We start from the raw sequence: 24,939 nt of genomic DNA on the forward strand, positions 1-24,939 counted from the left end.
TAAATAAAAATATGGGATATTAACATTATATCTGTAAATTAAAATATAGTAAATAATATAGGTATGTTAAAAATAATAATATTAATTTAAGTATTTTTATTCATGATAACAAAAAAATCATCCAGATATTCTATTAATAGGCCATTCCATGTCAAATCGATCAAAAAGGGCAGATTTTCGGCCGACCCTTTTTAAAATTGTTAAAAATTTCTGGAATTATTTAAATAGGTAAATAAATGAGAATGCCGTTTTTGTGGAATGGCCCTAAAATACTTTAATTAGTTCAAATTAATAACAAAGAAAATTAATATATTTAGTAACAATGTATTATTTTAAAAAATGTGTTATTTTTTCAACTTATATCATTTTTTGAGTGCGTTTTTTGAATTTATATATCTAATTTAACCGGAAATGTATTTGCATAATGTTTGGAAAACCTATCCTATGAATTATAAATTTTTGAACTTACTTTAAGCACATCCCCGGAAAAAACATATTATCGTAATATATATACTTATAATTGATTGTTAATTTAATATAGTATTGATTTTAGAATTAATAAAGGAATTGGATGAAAAGAAACTTATTTCTTCCATTGAAATTGCCACATATATCGGCCACTTAGATTTAGCTTGTAAATATTTTTCTAATGGAAGAATTTAAAAATATTTAACCATTTAATGTCTCACTTTGTTTTGATATCATATAATATAGATATATTAAATACTTTCATATTTTATTAAAATTATTAAATCACAATGTTTTTTTTAGATTTCATCCAATCATTATATGATTTTATAACGATAATATAACGAATTCTGTTGATATGTAATAAGGCTAAAATTTTTATTCATAAAGGTAAGAGTATAATATTATGAATAATTATTTTATTAAAAATGAACTCTTATCAACTTAAAGTGTACGATGCCAAAATAAGTCAATGGGATATTAGAATACTCTTTTTAATTTATTTTATAAAGATTTTCCATAGTTATAATTATATTTCACCATAAAATGTATTCTAAATCCAATCAGACCTCATCGATTTTGAATTTGACGTTAGGGTAATTCCATAACAAATCGATAACTTTTCGGCTCAACCTTTTTAATTTTGATAAAATTTTGTATGCTGAGAGAATATCATTTGAAAGCGTCGAATCCAAAATTTTAGCCTCCTAGTATAGTTCCTGAGAAAATTTCCAGGTGTTTCGCTTTCCAAATTTTTCCTTAGCATTGGCTGTAAAAATTAAAAGAGATCAGTATATTATGACAGTATTAGAAGATCGGATGAAGATTGCAAGTTAAAATGTGATAGAGACTTTAAAAAAGTAGGTCGCTGGAGCTATGTATGTAAAGTTGATAAAAATGAAAATATAATAATTGTCAAAGGTATGACAATAAGTTTGTGCACGTCATCTCATTCTTTGTTGGTATTCATCCGATAGTAAATGTAAAAAGATAATCAAGTAGAAAAAAATATAATGAAGTGTCAGGGACAAATATATTAAAAATATATAATGAAGGTATGGGAGGAGTCGATTTACATGATGTGATTGTTGAATGCTATCAGGTAGATATTACAGGTAAAAGGTTCTACCTGAGAATCATTTTTTATCTCATTGATATGTATGTATTCATGGCTTTTGTATAGGCAGCAAATATGCCCTGAAAAAGAGAATAAATTATTGAATTATCAATTTAAAACACATATTGTAAAAGCATTGTTATCCGCAGGCAAATTAGTAAAAGAAAATCAAATAGACTGAATGAACCGATAATTTAAAAAAAGTTCTTCAATAATGGCTTCTATATCTGATACTAGATATGACAAAATTGGTCATTGGTAGGATACCTGCGAAACGAGGCAAAGATTTCGTGATTTTCATAGTAAATAGATATTTGTATTTTTTGTATTACAATATACCTGATGCAAATTGCATCATCATTTTTTACCTGTGTATTTAAAAATAAAAGTTGGAAAAAATTTTGGGCATCTATAGTGAATAAATAAATATTTCATAGAAATTTTTTTTTAATTATTAAAAAGTTGGGCGTCAAAGGGTTAATTGATAAATTAAAATATGATAATTTTCAGATAATGAATAAAAAGGTTCATTTCAAAAATGTACAGCAGAGATATCGATTTTTTTGGTTTAAAAAATTCTCTTTTAACTGTGTGGGTCCATTTACTTAAAAAAGATTTATTGTTAATTGGAAACCTAAATAATTTTAAAAAATAAATAATCATTAAAGTCACATCCTATTCTATATAATAATAAGGTCAGGAATAAAAATAATAGAAAAAAAGTCAGAGATATTAACATTATGTCTGTAAATTAAAAAATAGTAAAAAATAATATTAATTAAAATTATTGAATTATATTTTTCTCATATATAATAATAATTCAAGATATATTATGTCTGTAAATTAAAAAATAATATTAATTAAAATTATTGAATTATATTTTTCTCATATATAATAATAATTCAAGATTTAATTTAATTTTCATTATATAAAGATTGTTAAAGGTTTAAGAAAATTTGAGAATGTAATTATTAGTAAAAAACAAAAAATATATAAATAAATGCTTATACATATGGAAAAGATACATCTTTGTTTTTGCTCAAAAAAACTTTTACATGAATTTTAATTTTTTGTCGTTTTATATTATAAAATATATATTCATATTCTGTTGTTTTGGCGGTAATATCCACGATAATGCATTCACTATAGCTTTTCGAGGTGATCAATATTCGCGGTAATACATTTGAGATTATTAAGGAATGTTTAGCGGTATTGAGGTGGTTCGAGATATTCTACATATGCTGAATATATTTCAGGTCAAATCCAATTAATAAAATTTAAAGAGAGCCCACAGAAAATGATATAAAATTGAGAGATTCCATATCCCAATATAAGTTTAGGGAAAAATTGTTTAAAATTTATAGTCTGTGCAATTAAGAGATTCCGAATCTCCAGAATTCTATTTAATATGATGATAAATGGGAAAATGTGAGAATTTGAATACTCGGTAGATATAAATCGCAATATAAATGGAATACAAGATATTAAAAGGAACCCGGCCGAAGTGGAAATGAAGGCCACCAAATTGGGGATTGATCCTCTGAAATGGTAAAAGCTAGTGACGCCACTGATTTTTGGTTTATCCTTTTAATTATGAGCTCTAACAGGTATGGCCTTAATTAAAAAATATATAAAGAACCCTTCCAGGAAATCAGAATAATTATCATGATGAATTTAGATTATTTCCAAGGGATAAAAAATACTTAACCCTAACTCAAAAAAAATATTTTTAAAATGTTGATATAAATGAAATTTATTGTTATAATGCTTTAGAAAATTTATATTCTCATTTTTATAAATAAATATGCTGACTCTAAATATTTTATTAATAGATGAAACGTTAAAAAAAACTAAGAGAATATAAATATAATAAGTCCTTTAAAAAACAATTATAAATTCTCAATTGCATATATCATGTCCACCAAAAAAAAATTTTCCCTTCGCCTTAATTAGTCAGCATTGAATTGATTATAAATAATATATTTGTTTACATATTTATTATGTAAATAATATATTTGTTTACATATTTATATGTAAATAATATAATTGTCACAGCATGCGTAATTTTTACAATATATTAACTCAGAAATTAGTTATAATAAATAAAAAATAATTATTATTTTTGTAATATAAAATTCATAATTAAAAAAAAGTTTTTAATTAAATTATATAGTAGATTATTCGATTTTATAGAATTTTATTGTAAAAAAAAATTTTGATTTGATATTGTTAAAGTATTTAGGTACAAGCATGTAAATACTGTATCTATATATAAAAATGTGGTATCTGTATCTAGATTTTTTGTTAAAGTATCTGTATATAGATATTATTTTAAAGGTATCTGTATCTATTTTTAGATACTTTTAAGATACATTTTGATATTTTTTAATTTAACGCTTTTTTATATTCTAAATAAAAATACTTGAATGCAAAATTTATTTTATTTCATATGAACATATAATTTAAATATATATATTAGAAAATATTAAGACTACTATAATAAAAAATTATATATATAAAATATTAAAACTTATATATAAAAAAATATATATAAATATTTATTAAATATTATGTCCAAGTTTATAAATAAACCAGATAAATTTTGATATTACAATCCATCACAAGGAATCTACCATTTTTATTTTCAATCCAATCGGTTAATTTTATTTTATTATACTAATTTTAAGAATTAGATTAATATTAATAGTGATGAAAAGGAAGAAGTAATAATCAATGAAGCATCAACAAGTTCAGACATTGTTTTTCCATGGCAAATTTATAGAGCATATTTTAAAATAATATCTCAAAATAAAGAAAACAAATTTCTAATAGTAAAATATTTTTTAACCATGTCTACCAAAAAATACGAAAATTTCAGTTAGCATTTCAACTTACAACATTGTAAAACATTTAAGTGTATAGATAATAAATAAATGTTTACAATTGTGATTTTAAATTTTAAGAGAAAACATCAAACACTGATAATGAAAATAAAAAGGGGAAGGAGAATATATCTATTAAAGAAAATTTGAACTAGGCTCATCGTTCGCTGATATTTATATTAAGAGACCTCAGACTTGAACCCAAACCAGCATTCAGCCATTTTCAATCTTCATATAAAAATGATCAAAACATTAGCGCTCCATAAAAAAATATAATTTGCCGACAGATAGTGGTTGGTAGAATTTCCCAAATATGGGGAAATGAAAAGAAAGATATCATAAAAAGTATAATAGAACCATCACTAATATGCACAACAGATTGTTGGAGTGCTTATCGCCGGCATATCTAACATTTAATTTTGTATGATAATTTTTAGTTCATACTTAGGAATCACTATGCACTATATAGATCCAACAAGTTTGGAAAGAAAAAATGGAGCGTTAACTTGTAAAAGAATGATTGATAGTCATACATATGATAAAATAGAAAAGAATTTACAAGATATAGCAAAGGATTATTGCATTCAAAGTCAAACTTACAATGCCAAAAATTTTCTCAAAGGTTTATTTTATTATAATTATAAAATGAAAATACTAGTCATGGATGATATGGAAGATGAAGAAACAGTTATACCAATCAAGTCTTTAACTATTGCTCAGAATTTTGAAATATCAGAATCATATAGTTTATAATCATAAATGTTGTGCCAGTCACACATTGAATCTTGCTGCCACTGTGGATGCCAATAGTATGATTGTTAATAATGATTTAAATTTTGATACTCAACAAATTTTAAATAATTTTTTCCAAAATGAATGTCGAGATTTTAGTGTATTTTTAAATAATATCCTGATATAAAATTGTTATTCATAAAATATAACACCACAATCCCTTCAAGCGCCCCAGTAGAAAGACTTTTTAGTGTTGCTAAAAATGTCTTTACAGATAAACGAGGATGCCTTAATGAACAAAATTTTTAAAATATAAGGAAATCTAATAATTATTTATAATCATTCAATCATATATCATATATTTTCTATTATATTATTATATTAAAAACTATAAATCATTATTTTAGTTATATTTTGATACATGTGATATTGAGTCAATAAATTTTTTAGCTCATTTCATGAATTTTCACAATAGAATCCTATCCTAATTTAGGTTTATGCAAACCTTATATAAGAGTATAATAAAAATCTAGATACATTTTTATATTGTATCTGTGTCTAGATAACTTATTAGACTATGTATCTATGTCTTTATCTAGATAACTTTTTAGACGACGTATCTGTATCTATATCCATTTAAAAAGTATCTTTTAACAACTCTTGTGATAAATATTAAAAGTATTTGAAAATTAAAAATTGTGTGATATTTATTTTAAGATTGCAAGATTTTTTAAAATTTAAAATAAAAAAAGATATTTAAGAATTGAGAGGAGGTTTAAAAGTTTGATAGTGAGCTTAATATGTTTGATAAAGTTCATACATAAAGATTTTTATTATAAAGTTTTTAATAAAAAGTTTTTAATAAAAAGTTTAATTGATCATTTATTTACGATATTGTTATTTTTAGTAATATTTCTGAACCCCCAAGACACGCCCATTAAAATGATTATCGAATGAGTCAGTCTCAAAATTATGAGACTTTAATTCCCCCCCCCCTAATATTAATATCTAAGAGTTATTTAATTATATATTTTTGAATTGAATCTTGGTCGAAAAAAAATGACAAGAATTTTATGCCAGGAAAAAAATACCACTCAAACTTTGGGTCGAAGTCGTTAAATACGACCAAAATATTGAGTCAGATTGGGAAAAATTGATTTACTTTTCATTAATATAACGATCGTCCTTAATAGGCTAAGAAACATAACATATGTTAATATAAAATATGTTGTATATGCATACTGTTGTCAAATTTATCACCCTTGAAGACTGTCTCCATTTTAGGCCATGTTTGAATCGGCATGACCATATGAAGAATGTCTCGTGTTGATAAAGGCTTTTGAGCAATTAAAGGTTGAGGTTGATTGTTAGATTGATAGGTAAGAAAATCTATCAGAATTTCTATATCGGGAGGGGTTTTTATTATATAGTTATATAAAAATGATTAAAAAAAATAAGATTACTTGAATAATTTGAACTAATGTTTTGCAAAATAGGCCCGAAAAATTAACTATGTATTAAATATTGGTAGGGTTGGGCGACATATTATTTTGCCTTTTTTAATTAGATAGCAAAAAACAAGAGATGTGTCGATATTTTTTATCGTATCAGATCGGATCAATTATTTGTATTTTTAAAAATATCGATTATCGGAAGATATTATTAAATTTACTGTTACGATCCGATAAATAGATAAGTTAAGAACATATATAATTGAAGTTTAAACTAAATAAATAATTTCAAAAAATTCTAACAGTTTACGTTAGTTAGAATTCTCTTATTTCTACATGTGAAAGAATTTTGGAGCAGAACAAAATTACAACGATTTTATTATATAAATAAATGATTAATATTATTTCATTGTTGATGATAACTCATATTCATATTAGTATTATTTAAAATTACTTATAATATGGAATTATAATAAGATGATGTATACTAAAGGTAGGTAGATACATTAACCCTATAAGTTCCCTCATAAATAATGCAACATGGTACCAATTAAAGATAAGGGTTATATTCAGAGTTGTTAAAGTATCTAGATACAAGTATCTAGATACTGTATCTAGATATAAAAATGTAGTATCTGTATCTGTATCAAGATAGATTTTTTAGAAAGGTATCTGTATCTGTATCTAGATATTTTTTTAGAGGTATCTGTATCTGTTTTTAGATACTTTTTAAGATACATTTTATATACCCCTTTTTTTATTATAAATAAAAATATATATTAATATTTATTAATACTATAATAAAGAATTATATATACATAAAATATTAAAACTTATATATAAAAAATATATATAAATATTCATTAATTTAAATATTATGTCCGAGTTTATCAATAAACCATACAAATTTTAATATTACAATATGGAAATGGTAAATTTTATTTTATAACTAAATTTTTAAGTTTATATATTTATTTAGATCTATATCGATGAAGAAGAGGAAGCAACAAGTTCTATTACTTTACCATGGCCAAATTGAGCATATTTTAAAATAATATCTCAAAACAAAGAAAACAAAAAATTCTCTGATGGTAATAGGTTTGCCGTGTCTACCTAAAAATACAAAAATATCCCTCAGTATGACTTCAACGTGCAATATCGTGAAGCACATAAGGGTATAGATATTATATATTTAAAATTCTAATTAAAATTTTAAGAGAAAATATCCAACCTTGTTAACAAAAATAAAAAAGGGGAAGGAAAATAAAATACTAAAGAAAATATTGGCAAGGCTCATCCTCCAATAATATTTTTGCTAAAAGACTGACTTTAACTTACTTTAGATGATTTAATTATTGCTTTTATTATAGATGGCATGCAGCCATTATAAAAGAAAACAATTGATACAAAGATTAGCTGGTAAATTATCAAAGTCATCAACTGACTGCAAGCAAATAACCTGCCAAAAAAAACAAATAATTTAATTTCAGATTTTTTTCAGTACCCTACAGCAAATATAATTTCTAATAATGATTTAAATTTTGATAATCAACAAATTTTAAATAACTTTTTCAAAAATAAATGTAGAGATTTTAGCATTTTTAAAGAACTGATATAAAATTGTTATTTATTAAATATAACACTACAATTCCTTCAAGCGCCCCTGTGGAAAGACTATTTAGTGTTGCTAAAAATGTCTTCACAGATAAACGAGGATGCCTAAATGATCAAAATTTTGAAAATATTTTATTACTGAAATCTAATAATTATTTAATCATATATTTTCATATATTATATTAAAATTATAATTTTAGTTATATTCTGATAAATGTTATATCACGTCAATAAATTTTTAGCTCATTTCATGAATTTTCACAATATAATATTAATTTAGGTTTATGCAAACCTATAAGAGCATAAAAAAATGTATCTGTATACAGATACATTTAAAAATTGTATCTGTATCTTGATAACTTTTTAGACGCTGTATCTGTATCTGTATCTAGATAACTTTTGAGACTATGTATCTGTATCTGCATCTAGATCCATTTAAAAAGTATCTTTTAACAACTCTGGTTATATTTAAATTTTATTTATTTACTTAATAAATAAATATATGTTGTAAATAATTGTATCAATATTTAATAAACAGTTGGAAAACTAATTACTTTTATTTTGAAAGATAATTTTTCCGTAAAATATATATAAATTATTATATTTGAGTTATATAATAAAATTATAATAGAAATGATATAATATCTTTTAAGAGTAGAAATAGGAATATTTTTATTAATAACTATAGGGTTTACATTTGCTTTATTGGTATTATCTTGATCTAGCTATTATTCAATAATAAATAACAAATAATAGTAACAATCATTAGACATAGGGGTAGCAATTTCATTGAGGTATGATGCAGTTAATTTTATATACATATATAAAATAATACTGTTCCGAGATGTCAATTTTTAGATTCCTAAAATAAAAAACTATTTTATATTTTTGCCTTTTAATATTTTACATTTGTCTGTCAATTTTAAAATTGACTCAGAATATTTGGTAATATCATCAATATTTTCTTTTAACCATATATATATATTGTTTGACATATAGTAGATCATTTTCCAGCACCTTTAATGTTACGATCTGAGTTATTGTAATATATTTATTGTGAACCGGTTCAAAATGGTTTTAAAAATAATTAATTTTAAATTATTAACTTAAATTTAAAATTTTAATTTTCCTTGGGGGGCATTTTTTAAATTGGTGATTTCTTTTCAAATATAATATTTCTATATTATCAACATTATATATCAAATTAAATAACATTATATATCAAATAATACTAGGTTTGTTGTTTTTTCTTTAAATACTTAATTTATAAGAGATTAGACAATTTATCTGTTAATTAGATAAGATATATTAAAATCAGACATAATTATTCTTGGCTAAATTAACAAATTTATATATAAGATATTAATAAGCTTTTAGAATAATACCTGCTAATAATTATGAAAAAATTATATAATTCTATTATTAATAAATAACATCTAATAGAAATCAAGTACCTTTTACATTCATTTTTATATTATATGGTTTATTTTTTATCTCATTATAAAAACTTGGATCATAGAATTTAAATGACAATAAATAAAATAGTCAGCAATATTTTAATGATATAATAATTTTTTATTTATAATCATTGTTTTTTTAAATTCAGAATTCTAATATTATATATTATTTATTATGTTAGTTAGCATTTACCATTATCATATATGCAAAATAAAAAAATATCATTAAAGAATGGCATTTGTAATGAATATTTTTCTAAATCTGTATTTTTAAATAATAAAAATCTTACTTTAAATCTTCTGTTTAAATAAGTTAATTAACATTGCATTAAATTATTTTTATACTTTTATTTATTTATTAATGTGTTTTATATTTAAATAAACTTACAGTGAATTAAAAATAGGAATTACATTTTGATGATAAACTAAATATAAATACTATAGTTTAGCTTAAATAACCTATTCTGTCATATTATATTAACATCTAATAGAAATAAAGTACTGACCAATTTTTATATAATATTGTTTTACAATAATTTCTTATTAATTGATATATTCAAAAAAAGTTTATCTTAGTTTATATAGAATATATCAGAGTGGGTAATTTGAATTAAACTATACTAGTTATATTTAGTTTAACATCAAAATGTAATTCCTATTTTTAAATGTAAGTCTATTTAATATAAAACACAAATAAATAAAAGTATAAAATAATTTAATGCAATGTTAGTTAACTTATTTAAACTGAAGATTTATAGTAAGATTTTTATTATTTAAAAATACAGATTTAGAAAAATATTCATTACAAATGCCATTCTTTAATCATATTTTTTTTATTTTGCATATATGATAATGGTAAATGCTAACTAACATATTTTAATAATAAATATTAGAATTCTGAATTTAAAAAAAAATGATTTTTATAAATAAAAAATTATTATATCATTAAAATATTTATTGCTGACCATTTTATTTATTGTCATTTAAATTCTATAATCCAAGTTATTTAAAAAAATAAAAATGAAGGTAAAATTGTTTCTATTAAGCTTTTTTATTTATTCTATTTATATAATAAAAGATTTTCATCTATCATCATATAGCTTTTTAGTTATCTATTAAATGGTTCGGGAAAAGTCAAATCCTGTGCGTTCCTATTTTAAATTAGATATCATAAAAAATCAATCTATTTGTAAAATAGAAGATTGTGGTAAGGTCTTAAATGGGGACCATGCTGCAAATCTTGAACGACATATAGAAAGATTCCACAATATGGAATTCAAATTATTAAGAAAAAAGAGAAAATTTGACTATTAAAAAAATTCAAATAACGAAAACTGCAAACCAGTATAATACAATCCAAGATGCTTTTAAGCCCAACACTACTACAATACAAATCAATATAAAGAAACTTTAATCCGCTTCTGCACCGAGCTAATAACAGTTCACGGTAGGCCAATAAAATCAATTGACGACAAATCATTTCGAAATATTATAGATCCAATAATTATAGGATTGGGTGGAAATTTAACTATCAATTCGGAAAATATACGCAATAATATTAAAAAAAATGGCGTTAGATTTTTCGGAAAATATAAAAAAGGAAGTATATCAAAAGCTTATTTCGTTAAAATTAGATATAGCAACTAGATATGATAGGTCCATATTGGGGATCCAATTTATAAATAACGGAAAAATAAAATTAAGGACTCTATGCATGAAAGTGATTAAAGAACGACACACATCAGAATATCTTAAAAAAATTATTCTAGATGTTCTAAAAGAATATGAAATAAAAATTGAGCAGATTTACACAATAACCACCGATAATGCAGCAAATATGATTAAGTTAAATAAACTATTAATACTACACGATGAAGAAGATGAAGACCTTAACGATTATTTAATTAATGATGATTTAAATAATAATGATATAGATAATGATGATTTAGATAATAATGATATAATTCATGATGAAAATAAAGAACCTTTTAATATTGAAAATATTAATCTTGCATCAAATGCCAGATCCATATTAATAGATATTAAATGTGCTTCACATACATTTCAATTAGCAATTAATGATTGCATTAAAAATTCAAATGAAATTGTCATTATAAATAAAGCAAGAAACATCTGCAAAAAAATAAGAAATCAGACAACAATGGCTATTCTCTCAAAATTAAATTTGAAAAACCACTAATAGATTGTTGCACAAGATGGAACTCTATCTATTTAATGTTGGAGAGAGTACTAGAGTTAAAAAGCTTTTGCCAATAAATATCGCTACAAAGCGATCGCGAAAAATGTTTATCAGAGAATGAATGGAAAATAATTAGTGACATATTAAAAGCTTTATATCCAGCTTATGTTTTGACAAAATATTTACAAAGTGAACAATTGACAATGGGGGATTTTTACGCTGCGTGGAGCAAATGTCTCATGCAAACAAGTAAAGTAGACACTCCATTTGCCAGACTTTTAGTTTCTACGATGAAAGCACGAGAAATAAATTTCAAAAATGAAGTTTTTTGCTCTGCTATTTATTTCGACCCTAGATATAATGTATTTTTAACTTTTGAAGAAAGAGAGATCGCCAGAAAACATCTTTGTAAAACTTAGAACTTGATACAAAATCTAAATAATCAGAATATTGAAATTCTAAATACTATGCCTACGTGTTCGTATTCGAAGGATAATTTAGATGATGATTTTGAAGATTTATTAAAGTCGCATGAAAGTCTTAATAAGAATAATTCTCAGGGCATCGAGAATTATAATAAATGTAATAGAAATAGAATATATAATTCGGTCATTTGATAATATAGAGAGATTAGAAAAAGATACTAATCTTTTGAATTATTGGGAAAATGTAAAGAATAGTATGCCAGAACTTTATAAGTTAGCTATAACTGTGTACGCAGGTCTCCGTAGAAAGAGCATTTTCAAGCCTTAAGTTTATACTCTCTGCGCAGAGAACTAAATTAAATCCTGAAATATTAGAAAATATTTTAGTTATCCGCTCGAATTCTCTTTTTAAACCTAAATAGTATAGTATACATATTATTTTATCATTATTGTATTTATGCATGTTTGTTTTTATCTTATTTATTTATGAAATAAAAAAAAACTAATTTGTCTAATTTATATTTCCTAAATTTAATAAAAATATCTATTAGATTATCATGGATAAATTAAATAAGAAATTATAAACTAAAAAGATTTTTCTCTAAAATTAATATATACATGGTTAATGATTAATTTTTTTTAAAATTAAATTTATAAAAACCGGAACAAACCGAAAAGAACTGTTATAAATTATAAACCGAACCGATATGATTTTTTTTAAAAATCCGAAATGGAACAAAACCTTTATAAAATTTTAAACTAAAAACCGGGACGAACCGAACCGTTATACTAAACGGTTCGAAACCCTGTTCAACTGAATCCTAACGACTTTGGAACTTTTCTCTAATTAGTTTTACGTGCTCATCCTTTATATTTTGATCTAACAAGGCCTCAATATCTATCTTGGTGTGCTTTTCATTTTTCTTACCATTACTTTTTTTGCTCTTATACCAGATTTTTTGATCAATCATCATACAACAAATAAGGAGTTTGTGGTCTAAATTAAACATAACTTGATGGATTACTTTAATATTTTTTATCCAACCAATTGTCGTTCTAGAACAAATGAAATAGTCAATTGGAGACTATGTATTGTATGATGGGCTATATAAGTATATATTTCTATGGGGTCAGCATGTTCGAAAAAAGTAATTGTAATAGGAAGGTTAAGATTACGGCATAGTTTTAGAAGTTGTTTCCCCCCTCCATCAGAATTTATGTCGTGAGCTCCCGAACCTAGGGAGTTATGATTCTTTATTACTAATCACCCCACATTGCAGTCCGCAGCTATAAGTAAATTTTCATGTTTAGCAAGCAAATACTCCCATAAAATTGGGAAAAATGCTTGTCTTTCAAGATAGTTTGCTGGATATACATTTACGATTTCTGCACCTCGATTTTAGTTTAATGCTATATAACCTGCTATTTAGAGCCTTGAATTTTGAATATAACTTGCTAGATTATTCTTAATGATTATACATATACAGCACCAGTTTTTTCTGTCTCTCTTGAACTAATTAAATGGTAACCCTTACAGTATAGTTTATTAGTCAGTCCATTTAGTTTATTGAATTCAAACTAAATCCACCTCCAGTGTGTCTAAAAGAATTCTTAGTTGCGCGACGTTCAAGGATCTAGAATTCAGCAATATCACTCTTAGATTACCAGTTATCCATTTTTTTATAAATTACTTATTAAATTACCAATTATAATAGCAAAAATTTTTTAATGTTAGGTATATCGTCGGTATAGAATTGGAGTGCTCCACTCGACATTTTCAAAATTTTTGAGTTAGATGTGGATAATAACTTATTTATTCCCAATATATATTAAAATAAAAACTAAATTAAAATATATTAATTCTTGCCCAAGTTAGATCTCAATCAAAATTGATCACTAAGCTTTCCCTATATTCGATTTTAAACTTTAATATTGATTTTTACATATGGGCCAGATGCGACACACTTCCATTATATAGAATGATAGAATATAGGAAAAATGAACTAGTAGGCAATATTCTTAAGCAAGCCCCAAACCACTTATATATCAAGCACTCGTTATAAGTATCCCCAGAGGAGTCATCCCTCAAATCATTTCTAATATATAATAATAGTTGGTTCGGCAGGATAACCAGATCAATAGTTTAGATAGACATATCCTGAGAATTCATTAAGCGGGCTTGAGAACTTTTAAAACTATTCTAAGGCAAATCTACGATTGACGAATAACTTGTAATGTTTGAGAGGTAATTATATATTTATATTTAAGATTTCTCTGTTAGTTTTCTAAATTAATGATATTTTATCGATATATTTTTGTTGTATATAATGTTACTCTATTATCATCAGTAGTATAAAGATTAAAATTCATCATGACTAGGAAACTTATAGGCCGAAATTAAGTAGATTAAATTTGATTATTAGTTAGAAGTCAAACTATGAGAAACAAATGAAACTTTATAAATAATTTTTCTCGATTACAAAGTGAATTAAAATATAACGTAACAAAACATTTATAATAAATATTTACAATACCTAAACGGAAAATTTGACTAAATAGGTAAATAGCCATTTGTATTTGGAAGAAATAGTTTTTTTTTTCTTACCTTTCACTCATAACTATACCTCACTTTAATAATACAAATTGGAGAGTCGTAGTTCCATTCATTTTGATAGCTATACATCTGAGTTACAAGGTTTGTTCGTATACTTGAGAAAAAAATAGAATTATATGGAGATTCACGTTCGCTCAATTTGGGCAGGTCGGTTAAGATAAGCTAGTAAAGAGAATTTCTGGATATATCTGGATGATATAATAATATTTTGTCGTGACCTAGACGTCACATACCAAGACACACTTGCTTTCATTAACATTGTAGTGGCCTGAGGACTCGTCATCCCAAGACGGTTACAATCGACAAAGAAAATAAAGCGAGATCGAGATTTTGTCAGTAATGCAGAATCAAGGAGAGGTCGCATTAGAAGTACTGGGCATACTCAATATAGTCCATCACAAGACTATCAAATATGTTTGTACATTACTATAGCACATTGATTCACACTTTCGAGATGGAACCCATAGATCCCTTATTACAAAGTCATAGCCGGCATCATCAATCCTATGTAACACTTTCTTAATGGTATCATACAGGTGGATGCATCGAACCTATATATAGGAATCGCCAATGGGCCCTTGGAGTTCTCCCTCCCTTTGATGAGATCGAACGTGCATTTATTATTCCCACATTCGTAACACATCATATTAATCAAAAGTGTAAATCAGAGTGGAGGAGGTATACTAAGAACATGTATGGGAAAATCATGTCCATTGTTACTGACAGTCAAGTAGCCCGAAAGTGCTAACAACTACTGTCCTAGTTGTAATAGAAACAATTAGCCTCAAAGGCAATTAAATATATGATGAATTTAAAATATATATATTATTAATTGTGTACGACGATTAATTGTTTGTTTTGTAAAATATATATATACTACGGTACAAAAGGTAAAAAGTTGTTAAATTTATAATAAAAATTGATTTCATCACAATGGCGCAGTCGTTTCAAATGGAGAAATATAATATAAAGGAGTGCAATATGGAAGTTTATTTTACAAAAATGGAATTCCTATTTAAAATCGCAAAAATATAAAAAATCATTTTTATTAGCGAATATTGGATTAGAGGTTTATTCTAAATTATTTTTAATTTTTGTTTGCCAAAGACATTAAAGGAAATATCATATGATGACATAATTAAACTTTAAAAAAATTATTATATGAAAAGACAAACTTCATATTAGAAAGATATTATTTCTTTAAAATGGAACAAGAAAAAGATGAAATCATCGTAGAGTATATTAATAAATTAAAGATAAAGTCAAAGACGTGTGAATTTAAAGATATGTATAATACAATATTGCGGGACAAATTAGTGTCAGGAATTAATAATGGAAAAATAATAATGGAAAAATAATAATGGAAAAATATTAATGAAATTAATTAACATGCAGGACTTGACATGGGAAAGTGCAATACAAATCGCGACCGCAATGGAGACTACAGAAATGATGTCGTATGAAAAATTATCTGCAGGGAAGGAGATAAATAAAATCTAAAAAACAGTAACAAGGGAGCAGTATGACAAGTACAAACCGTATCAAAAATTATTTGCTATTGTTGTGGATTAGGAGATCACATAAAACCGAAGTGCCCTAATTTGAATGCCATCTGCCATAATTGTGGGATAAAAGGACATTTACAAAAAGTATGCAGAAGGAATCGTGGGAAGAAAGAATATATTCGAACGATAGATGTTCCAGAAAATGAGCGAGAAAGTTTTGAGGATTGGGAATTTCCAAAGGAGTCTCGAGAAAAATTTGAGGTGAAATTATTGATAGATAAAATTTATATTAAATTTTTAATTGACACAGGATCGGCAGTCTCTATTTTGAATATAGAAGACGTTTACCGTTTAAAAATACCAGTAACAAAAACGGATATTATTTTAAAATCTTATAATAATGTAATCATCAATATTAAAGGTAAGTGAATATTACCCGTTAATTATATGAATAAAGTTATATATCATGAATTTATTATTGTAAACAATGGGATTAACTTGAAAGGTAGAAACCTAATAAACAAATAAAAATAAATCAGTAATATAGTTAATGAGGTTTGGAAGGATAATATTGTACATAAATTTTCCTTATTATTCACTAAAAAATTAGGTTTACTAAGAGGTTTTAAGGCCAGTTTAGCGGTAAAATCCAACCCACAGTTTCAATGTATGAAAAGTAGACCGATACCATTTGCGTGGAAGGCAAAACTCGAAACGGAATTACAACGACTGGAATCCATGGGAGTTTGATAGATAAATATCCTTTACCCAGAATTAATGAATTATTAGCCACACTAGGTAATGGGTGTAAATATACAGTATTAGATTTATCCGAAGCGTATTTTCAAATAGAGCTAGATGAGGAGGCAAAAAAGCTGTTAGTAATCAACACGCCTAGTGGATTGTGTCGTTTCACACGACTTCCGTTTGGGGTAGCCTCAGCGCCAGCGATTTTTCAACAAGCAATGGATTCATTATTAAAGGGATTACCTGGAGTAGCGATATATTTGGACGATATAATAATTACGGGGAAATCAATTGAAAAATTTGATAAATGTATTAAAGACGTTAGAAATAAACGGTATGAAATTAAATCTAAAAAAATGTGATTTTTTGAAAGAAAAGATTGAATTTTTAGGTCATACCGTTAGCGAAGAGGGAATTACGACAACAAATAAGAATGTCAATGCAATTTTAGACGCACCGTTACCAAAAAACGTCAAAGAATTACAAGCTTTTATCGGTATAATAAATTATTATCAAAAATTTATAAACAATTTTTCGACTATTGCCGCTCCATTATATAGGCTTTTAAGGAAAGATGTGCCATGGAAATGGACAAATAATGAAACAATTGTGATAAATAAATTTAAAAAATTAATATCAGAAGCACCAATTTTAACACATTATAATCCGGAAAAACCGATAATTCTAGCTGCTGATGCGTCTCAACATGGAATAGGATCAGTTATATCTCATATCAATAACAACGAGGAAAAACCGATTGGATACGCGTCTCGAACATTAAATGCTGCCGAACGAAATTACAGTCAGATAGAGCGTGAGGCTTTAGCAATTATATTTGGATTAATTAAATTTAAACAATATTTAATTGGCAGACATTTCATTATCATTACTGACCATAAACCCCTAATATCGTTACTTAATCCACATAAAAGAATAACAGATATGTCATCAAGATTAGTAAGATGGTCATTACTACTAGCAAATTATGATTATGAATTGCAACTTCGAGGGACGAAAAAAAATAGTAATGAGGATATGCTTTCCCGGTTTACAATTGACGGTAAACCATCTGCTTGGCAAGAGTTAGATATTAATTTAATAGTATCGGATGCTCCACAATTTATTTCAGCGTTAGATGTAAAAGCACACACAAGAAATGACCCGATATTATCAAAAGTTTCACGTTACATTACAACTGGATGGCCAAAGATAATAGAGGAAAATCTAAAACCGTTTTTCCAGCGCCGAAATGAACTCACGATGGAGGCAGGGTGTATATTATGGGGATTAAGAACCATAATTCCAAAAAAATTACAAGTAAATATTTTGTCTTTTTTACATATGGGGCATCAGGGTTATACTAAAACAAAATTATTGACACAAGAGAACGTTTGGTGGCCGAATATTAACGAAGATATCGAATTACACGGTAAGAATTGTGATTTATGTCAAACAAATAATCCTGGCAATAAAACGATCATAAGGAAATGGCCCTCCGCAAATAAACCATGGGGAAGAATTCATTTAGATTTTGCCGGACCAATTAACGGAGATATATATCTTGTAATAATAGATAGTTTTAGTAAATGGCCTGAAATACAAAAAATGACGACGAATAATTTTACTGAAGTAAGAAAATTGTTGTTAAGACTTTTTGCTATTTTCGGTTACTCCAATACGATTGTTACGGATAATGGCCCCCCATTCCAAAGTAAAGAATTTAGTTTATTTTGCAAACAATTATCAATTAAAAATGTATATAGTGCCCCATACTGCCTAGAACCAACGGAGAAGCGGAGCGATTAGTACAAACTTTTAAAAAAAAAACATAATGATTATAATAAAATACAAGATTTTTTGTTTAATTATCGAAATACGCCACAAATAACCACAAAACAATCACCAAGTTCAATTATGCTTAAATTTCAACACATAGGACCTTTACAATTAATAAAACCAATTTATCCTCATCCATATATACCTCAGTTACCAGGTTTTTTTAATATAAATGAAAAAATATATGCAAAAGATTTTAAAAAAGATAATTGGATACCAGGTATCATCGTTAAAAGAACAGGACCATTGACGTTTTTAGTTGAAACTAAATTAGGGGTATGGAGAAGACATATTAATCAGTTAAAACATAGGTTCGACAATTCCGATTTAAAAAATAGAGAGGAGGGAAGAGAAGAAGAAACGATGCAAACTACACCACAAATGAATGAAAATGATCATATACAAAATTCGATAGCAAAAGACATAGATCCTATACACGAATTTGTGATAAAAGACATGGACCCAATACAAGACTCAATAAACAAAGACACCATCATAAATGATAAGATGAAAATCGACAGTACAAGCAGCCGTTATCCAAAACGGATAAGAAAACAATTTATACCGTTTCAAATCGAGAGCCCAAAAAAGGAGAGAATAGATGAAATAGAAACAATTAGCCTCAAAGGCAATTAAATATATGATGAATTTAAAATATATATATTATTAATTGTGTACGACGATTATTTGTTTGTTTTGTAAAATATATATATACTGCGGTACAAAAGGTAAAAAGTTGTTAAATTTATAATAAAAATATTTCATCACACTAGTTTTATATTAAATAGACTTACATTTAAAAATAGGAATTACATTTTGATGTTAAACTAAATATCTAGTATAGTTTAATTCAAATTACCCACTCTGATATATTCTATATAAACTAAGATAAACTTTTTTTGAATATATCAATTAATAAGAAATTATTGTAAAACAATATTATATAAAAATTGGTCAGTACTTTATTTCTATTAGATGTTAATATAATATGACAGAATAGGTAATTTAAGTTAAACTATAGTATTTATATTTAGTTTAACATCAAAATGTAATTCCTATTTTTAATTCACTGTAAGTTTATTTAAATATAAAACACATTAATAAATAAATAAAAGTATAAAAATAATTTAATGCAATGTTAATTAACTTATTTAAACAGAAGATTTATAGTAAGATTTTTATTATTTAAAAATACAAATTTAGAAAAATATTCATTACAAATGCCATTCTTTAATCATATTTTTTTATTTTGCATATATGATAATGGTAAATGCTAACTAACATATTATAATAGTAAATAATTTATAATATTAGAATTCTGAATTTAAAAAAACAATGATTATAAATAAAAAATTATTATATCATTAAAATATTGCTGACTATTTTATTTATTGTCATTTAAATTCTATGATCCAAGTTTTTATAATGAGATAAAAAATAAACCATATAATATAAAAATGAATGTAAAAGGTACTTGATTTCTATTAGATGTTATTTATTAATAATAGAATTATATAATTTTTTCATAATTATTAGCAGGTATTATTCTAAAAGCTTATTAATATCTTATATATAAATTTGTTAATTTAGCCAAGAATAATATGTCTGATTTTAATATATCTTATCTAATTAACAGATAAATTGTCTAATCTCTTATAAATTAAGTATTTAAAGAAAAAACAACAAACCTGGTATTATTTGATATTTAATGTTGATAATATAAAAATATTTAATTTGATATATAATGTTGATAATATAGAAATATTTAATTTGAAAAGAAATCACCAATTTAAAAAATGCCCCCAAGGAAAATTAAAATTTTAAATTTAGGTTAATAATTTAAAATTAATTATTTTTAAAACCGTTTTGAACCGGTTTAAAATATTTATAACGGTTCGGTTCACTCTTTTAATATATTCTTCATAACGGTTAGGTTAAGCAGAAAATCATAACGGTTCATTCCGGTTTTGCGGTTCGGTTCGAACCCATGGCCAGAAAGTAAGTACTGCATGATGTATATGGACGCCATTCTTGATAATTTTCTTAAATTCCAATAAAATAATTTATTACATAATTTATCAACCTGGCCCGGTTATTTTTAAAAACAAATCTTTTAGGACCGGCCCGAATATATTTAAAAATATTATATTCCGGACTGGACCCGTGTACCCAGGCCAGGCTTAACACCGTGCCTGCAGGTCTCTGATATTAATGATGTGACAATGATAGTTTTTAAAACATTAAAGGCGAGCTATGGAAGTTAGTTTAACCAAAATAGCTCATGAGGTTCTCTTACCTTCAGCCAGGGAACCCCACATTTATAGGTAAATTTTAAAAAAACCATAGGCCGGCAAGTGAATGGGTTAAAAAACAATGGGCGGGCATTTGGGTAAACCAGCTTACTGCAGACCTGAAAAATATTGTCCAGCATCTGACTAATAGTGGCCTAGTGGAATAATAGAGCCTGGCCTAATTTTTATAAAAACATATGTGGGAAATATCTAAAACTTAAAATATTTATTATATTCTCCTGCTTAGTTATTGTTATGCAATAAATTTAAATTCAGCGATATATTCTAAAATATTAGATGTTTATATTTGGACCAAAACCCAACCGATATATTTTTAAATAAACCTGTACGGGCCTGAAGATTTATTTTTTTAGCTTGGAATATTTTTTTACCTAGCCACTAAGCCAGGCCATATATTTAAAAATTTGACTATTATAATATATAATTTTATAAAATATAATAAATTTATAAATTATATCATAGTATGATATAACACATTCATTTACTTCTCATCCTTTCAAAAAAATTTCATAAAGTTGTTTTTTAAATATTCACTTATTTATTTATTTTTTGGCAAATCAAACAATTTAAATTCGTCCTTATACTTCTATTATACTAGGTTAAAAAAATAGTTGGTAATTTATAAACAATTACAATATAATAACCCCATATAATATTACTCATCTTTTAAAAAAATAGCAGAGAAAAAAAATTTATTTTTAATATGGTAGGGTTTGCAATTGGTATCTCTGCAGGTTTCTGCAAAATATATTATCAAATATTTCCTACTCCCTGGTTTTTTTTAGATATTTTATAATTGTGATATTCAATCATGCAAAAGGAAGAAATTAAGAAAATATATTATTGATGATGTTCCCGCTGGCCTGGAAGTACTTTAAGACCACAATATAATCGATCAATGTACATTAACTTATCAAATATTTAAAATATTACTTTCAAAAGTAATTTAATATAAAAAAATGATATTAATTAAATGAATGCACTATTGAATTAAAAATGAAGATATGCTATGTAAAAAAATTATAACCTGTTGATGACTAAGTAATTACTGTTAAATTTTTAAAAAACTCATAATCCTAAAAAAATTAGAAAATTAAAAAAAAATACTAGCCCAACTCTAAATCCAATTTATGATACGATCCAAAAAGTAATTTTAAAATTAGGATAATATCGGCTCAAGGCACTATTAGGTTGGCTTGCTTTGCTGACAACTACTTCATACATTAACAAATAATAACATAGGCTGCTAAAATACCTCATATCCCCATAATTATGTGTTTAAAAATAAACTTATAAAATAAAGGAGTAATAAAACAACCAAACAAATATATATATAAAAAACCAAATAATGTTAAAAACGAAGTTTGAATTAAAAAACATGTACCTATAAAACGTGGAACCAAAACTAGATGATTAGACAAGCTATCCTTTCCATAAAAGGTTAATTGATAAAGCGTTTCTAACGTCCTGCACAAAATAAGTATGTCCCCATATAATGTAAGCAAATTGACCAATCTTCCGCACACATCCAGACCCATCTTGTTGATCAAAATGTTCAAATTAATATCGTGACAAATGTTTCCCAGAATTTCTAAGCCTTGGGGGGGGGGGGGGGGGGTGATATGAATATAACTATTTAATTTGTTTAGGATCGTTTCAAAGAAGAAAATAAATTAAGTTAAATAGATCTATAATTTATACAAAATTCGTATGGATATTATATAAAATCTGAATAAAAAAGTAAAAAAACAGCAACTTCACTGTTCTTAAAATTTTTAATAGCATTGTGATCAGAAAATGATTAAAACACTCCTTTTTAAATGGTTTAAAGAATAATTCTGAATATTTCTTTTCAGAATAAAAAATAAGGCTGTTGAGAAATAAACAAGCTTCATTCTTATAAGGAGAACAGGTAAAAATTTGTAAGATTTGGGTAATTTATATCCTTATAAAATATTTGTCTTTCTATATTTAGATAAGTGTATTTCACATTAATACTCAACCAACGTTAATTGCAATTGAGACTCCTATATTCTTGATCAATTTTTTATATTTCTTATTACATATTTTGATAATATTCTAATCGCGTTTATTCCAAATATATGATGTCTTTTTAATCAATTACGTATAATAAATAATACATCTGTAATATCTTATAATTAGCAAGGACTCTTTGCCATTATATGTAAATATAAATACAAAAAGCAGGATTATATATTCTTTTACATGAGAAAAATATCCTTCAAAATCTTTTACTGATATCAACCAAATCCAATAGTTATTTTTCATTTTTCATCATTCATTTAAAAAATATTTTAAAAAGTAAATATTCGTCAATAAAATATGTTCCTTCCAAGTTCCGACAAATTATGCAATAGATTTTCAACTTGTGGATATGGATAATATATCGTGAATAACAGAGCAGAAAATTATGATTTTCTATCAAAACTTTGACAGTGTACCCTACTATATCAATTTGATGGCCACAGTGAAAGTTTTCTCGTATAAATTTATGTCATGTTAAACCAGTGTTTTTACTGCTTATTGAGGATATAGGAATTGGAAATATAAGATAACTAGGTAAGAGTAAACAAAAAAAATCTAAAAAAATGTAGATTACAAGGCTTTAAGTCCTGTAAGACATAAATTTTTTGACGTAACCTAAACATAAAATTAATTTTATATACCGACCCAAACTGAAAATCAAAATATAAAAAAAAATTATTTTAGTATTGCTATAAGAAATCATCTAAAAAACAAATTTATAAAATAAGCCATGATTTTGATTGATACAACTGATAAAATTAAAGAATATAACAAAATATTTCCAAACTCGACCCAACACAACACACCTGAAAAAAATTATCAATCCGACCCAACCCAAAATAAAAATAATACCCGACTTGACTCAACCAACGGGTTAGATAGGTAAGTTAAAGTTTTGGTTGGATTTATAGTAATGAGGTAGGGTGTATAAAAATTTATTATCAATAGCTGCAAACTCCTAATTAATTCAAAGCGATCATAGGAAAATATGCCGTGAAGAATTGTAACGACTAAGACTTCTACAATGACGGGAAACCTGGAAACGGCCATTTTGGTGAGATTTAAAAATTTGGATATGTTGGATAATGTATCGAAGGCTGATGATCTGGCTTCAGGAATGTCGCAATGGATGGTTAACAACAAGACTCTAAGTAATTCCATTTTTAGAGGGGGGAGGGGTAAAATAATTAGTATTATAATGTATATAAAAAGGTTAATATGTATTAATTGTGTTTCAACTAATTATTCTAACCAAAATTTTCTTTTCACGTAATTTTTGGAAGGTCATAAAGCTAGATAAAGTAATTATTACCATAATATAAACATTATAATGCACATTTTCATTGAATTATTAGTAAATAAATACGTCACAAAAACGAGATTACAGATTATACATATTTAACAAAAAAACTAAAAGTGAATATAAAATTTTATCTAAGTATTTCCCTCAATTGTTCTTATTATTGATTTATTCCTTTAAAATTACAATAGAAAAAAGTATTTATGTGATCCAGCAATGATATAGTGGACGAT

The 24,939-nt window shown here is 25.5% G+C and overlaps 1 protein-coding gene across 13 annotated transcripts in view; it reads right to left on the bottom strand.

Annotated features, from left to right (window-relative positions):
- The window catches only part of LOC135923002 (AT-rich interactive domain-containing protein 2-like), a 106,106-nt gene that overhangs the window by 63,320 nt on the left and 17,847 nt on the right, over nucleotides 1-24,939 (bottom strand). For all 13 annotated transcript variants that reach the window (XR_010571100.1, XR_010571095.1, XR_010571099.1 and 10 more), the window contains 3 exons: nucleotides 24,363-24,553; nucleotides 22,745-22,957; nucleotides 6,442-6,600 (listed from right to left, as the gene is read on the bottom strand). Coding sequence is in view for 6 of the 13 variants with exons in the window: in XM_065457582.1 (XP_065313654.1) it covers nucleotides 6,442-6,600; nucleotides 22,745-22,957; nucleotides 24,363-24,553 (563 nt within the window). In the remaining 7 variants the exon portion in view is untranslated. The remainder of the gene's footprint in view (nucleotides 1-6,441; nucleotides 6,601-22,744; nucleotides 22,958-24,362; nucleotides 24,554-24,939) is intronic.

Source organism: Gordionus sp. m RMFG-2023, chromosome 1, assembly GCF_954871325.1.
Source record: "Gordionus sp. m RMFG-2023 chromosome 1, tfGorSpeb1-WG-v2, whole genome shotgun sequence".
Taxonomy (NCBI): Eukaryota; Metazoa; Nematomorpha; class Gordioida; order Chordodea; family Parachordodidae; genus Gordionus; species Gordionus sp. m RMFG-2023.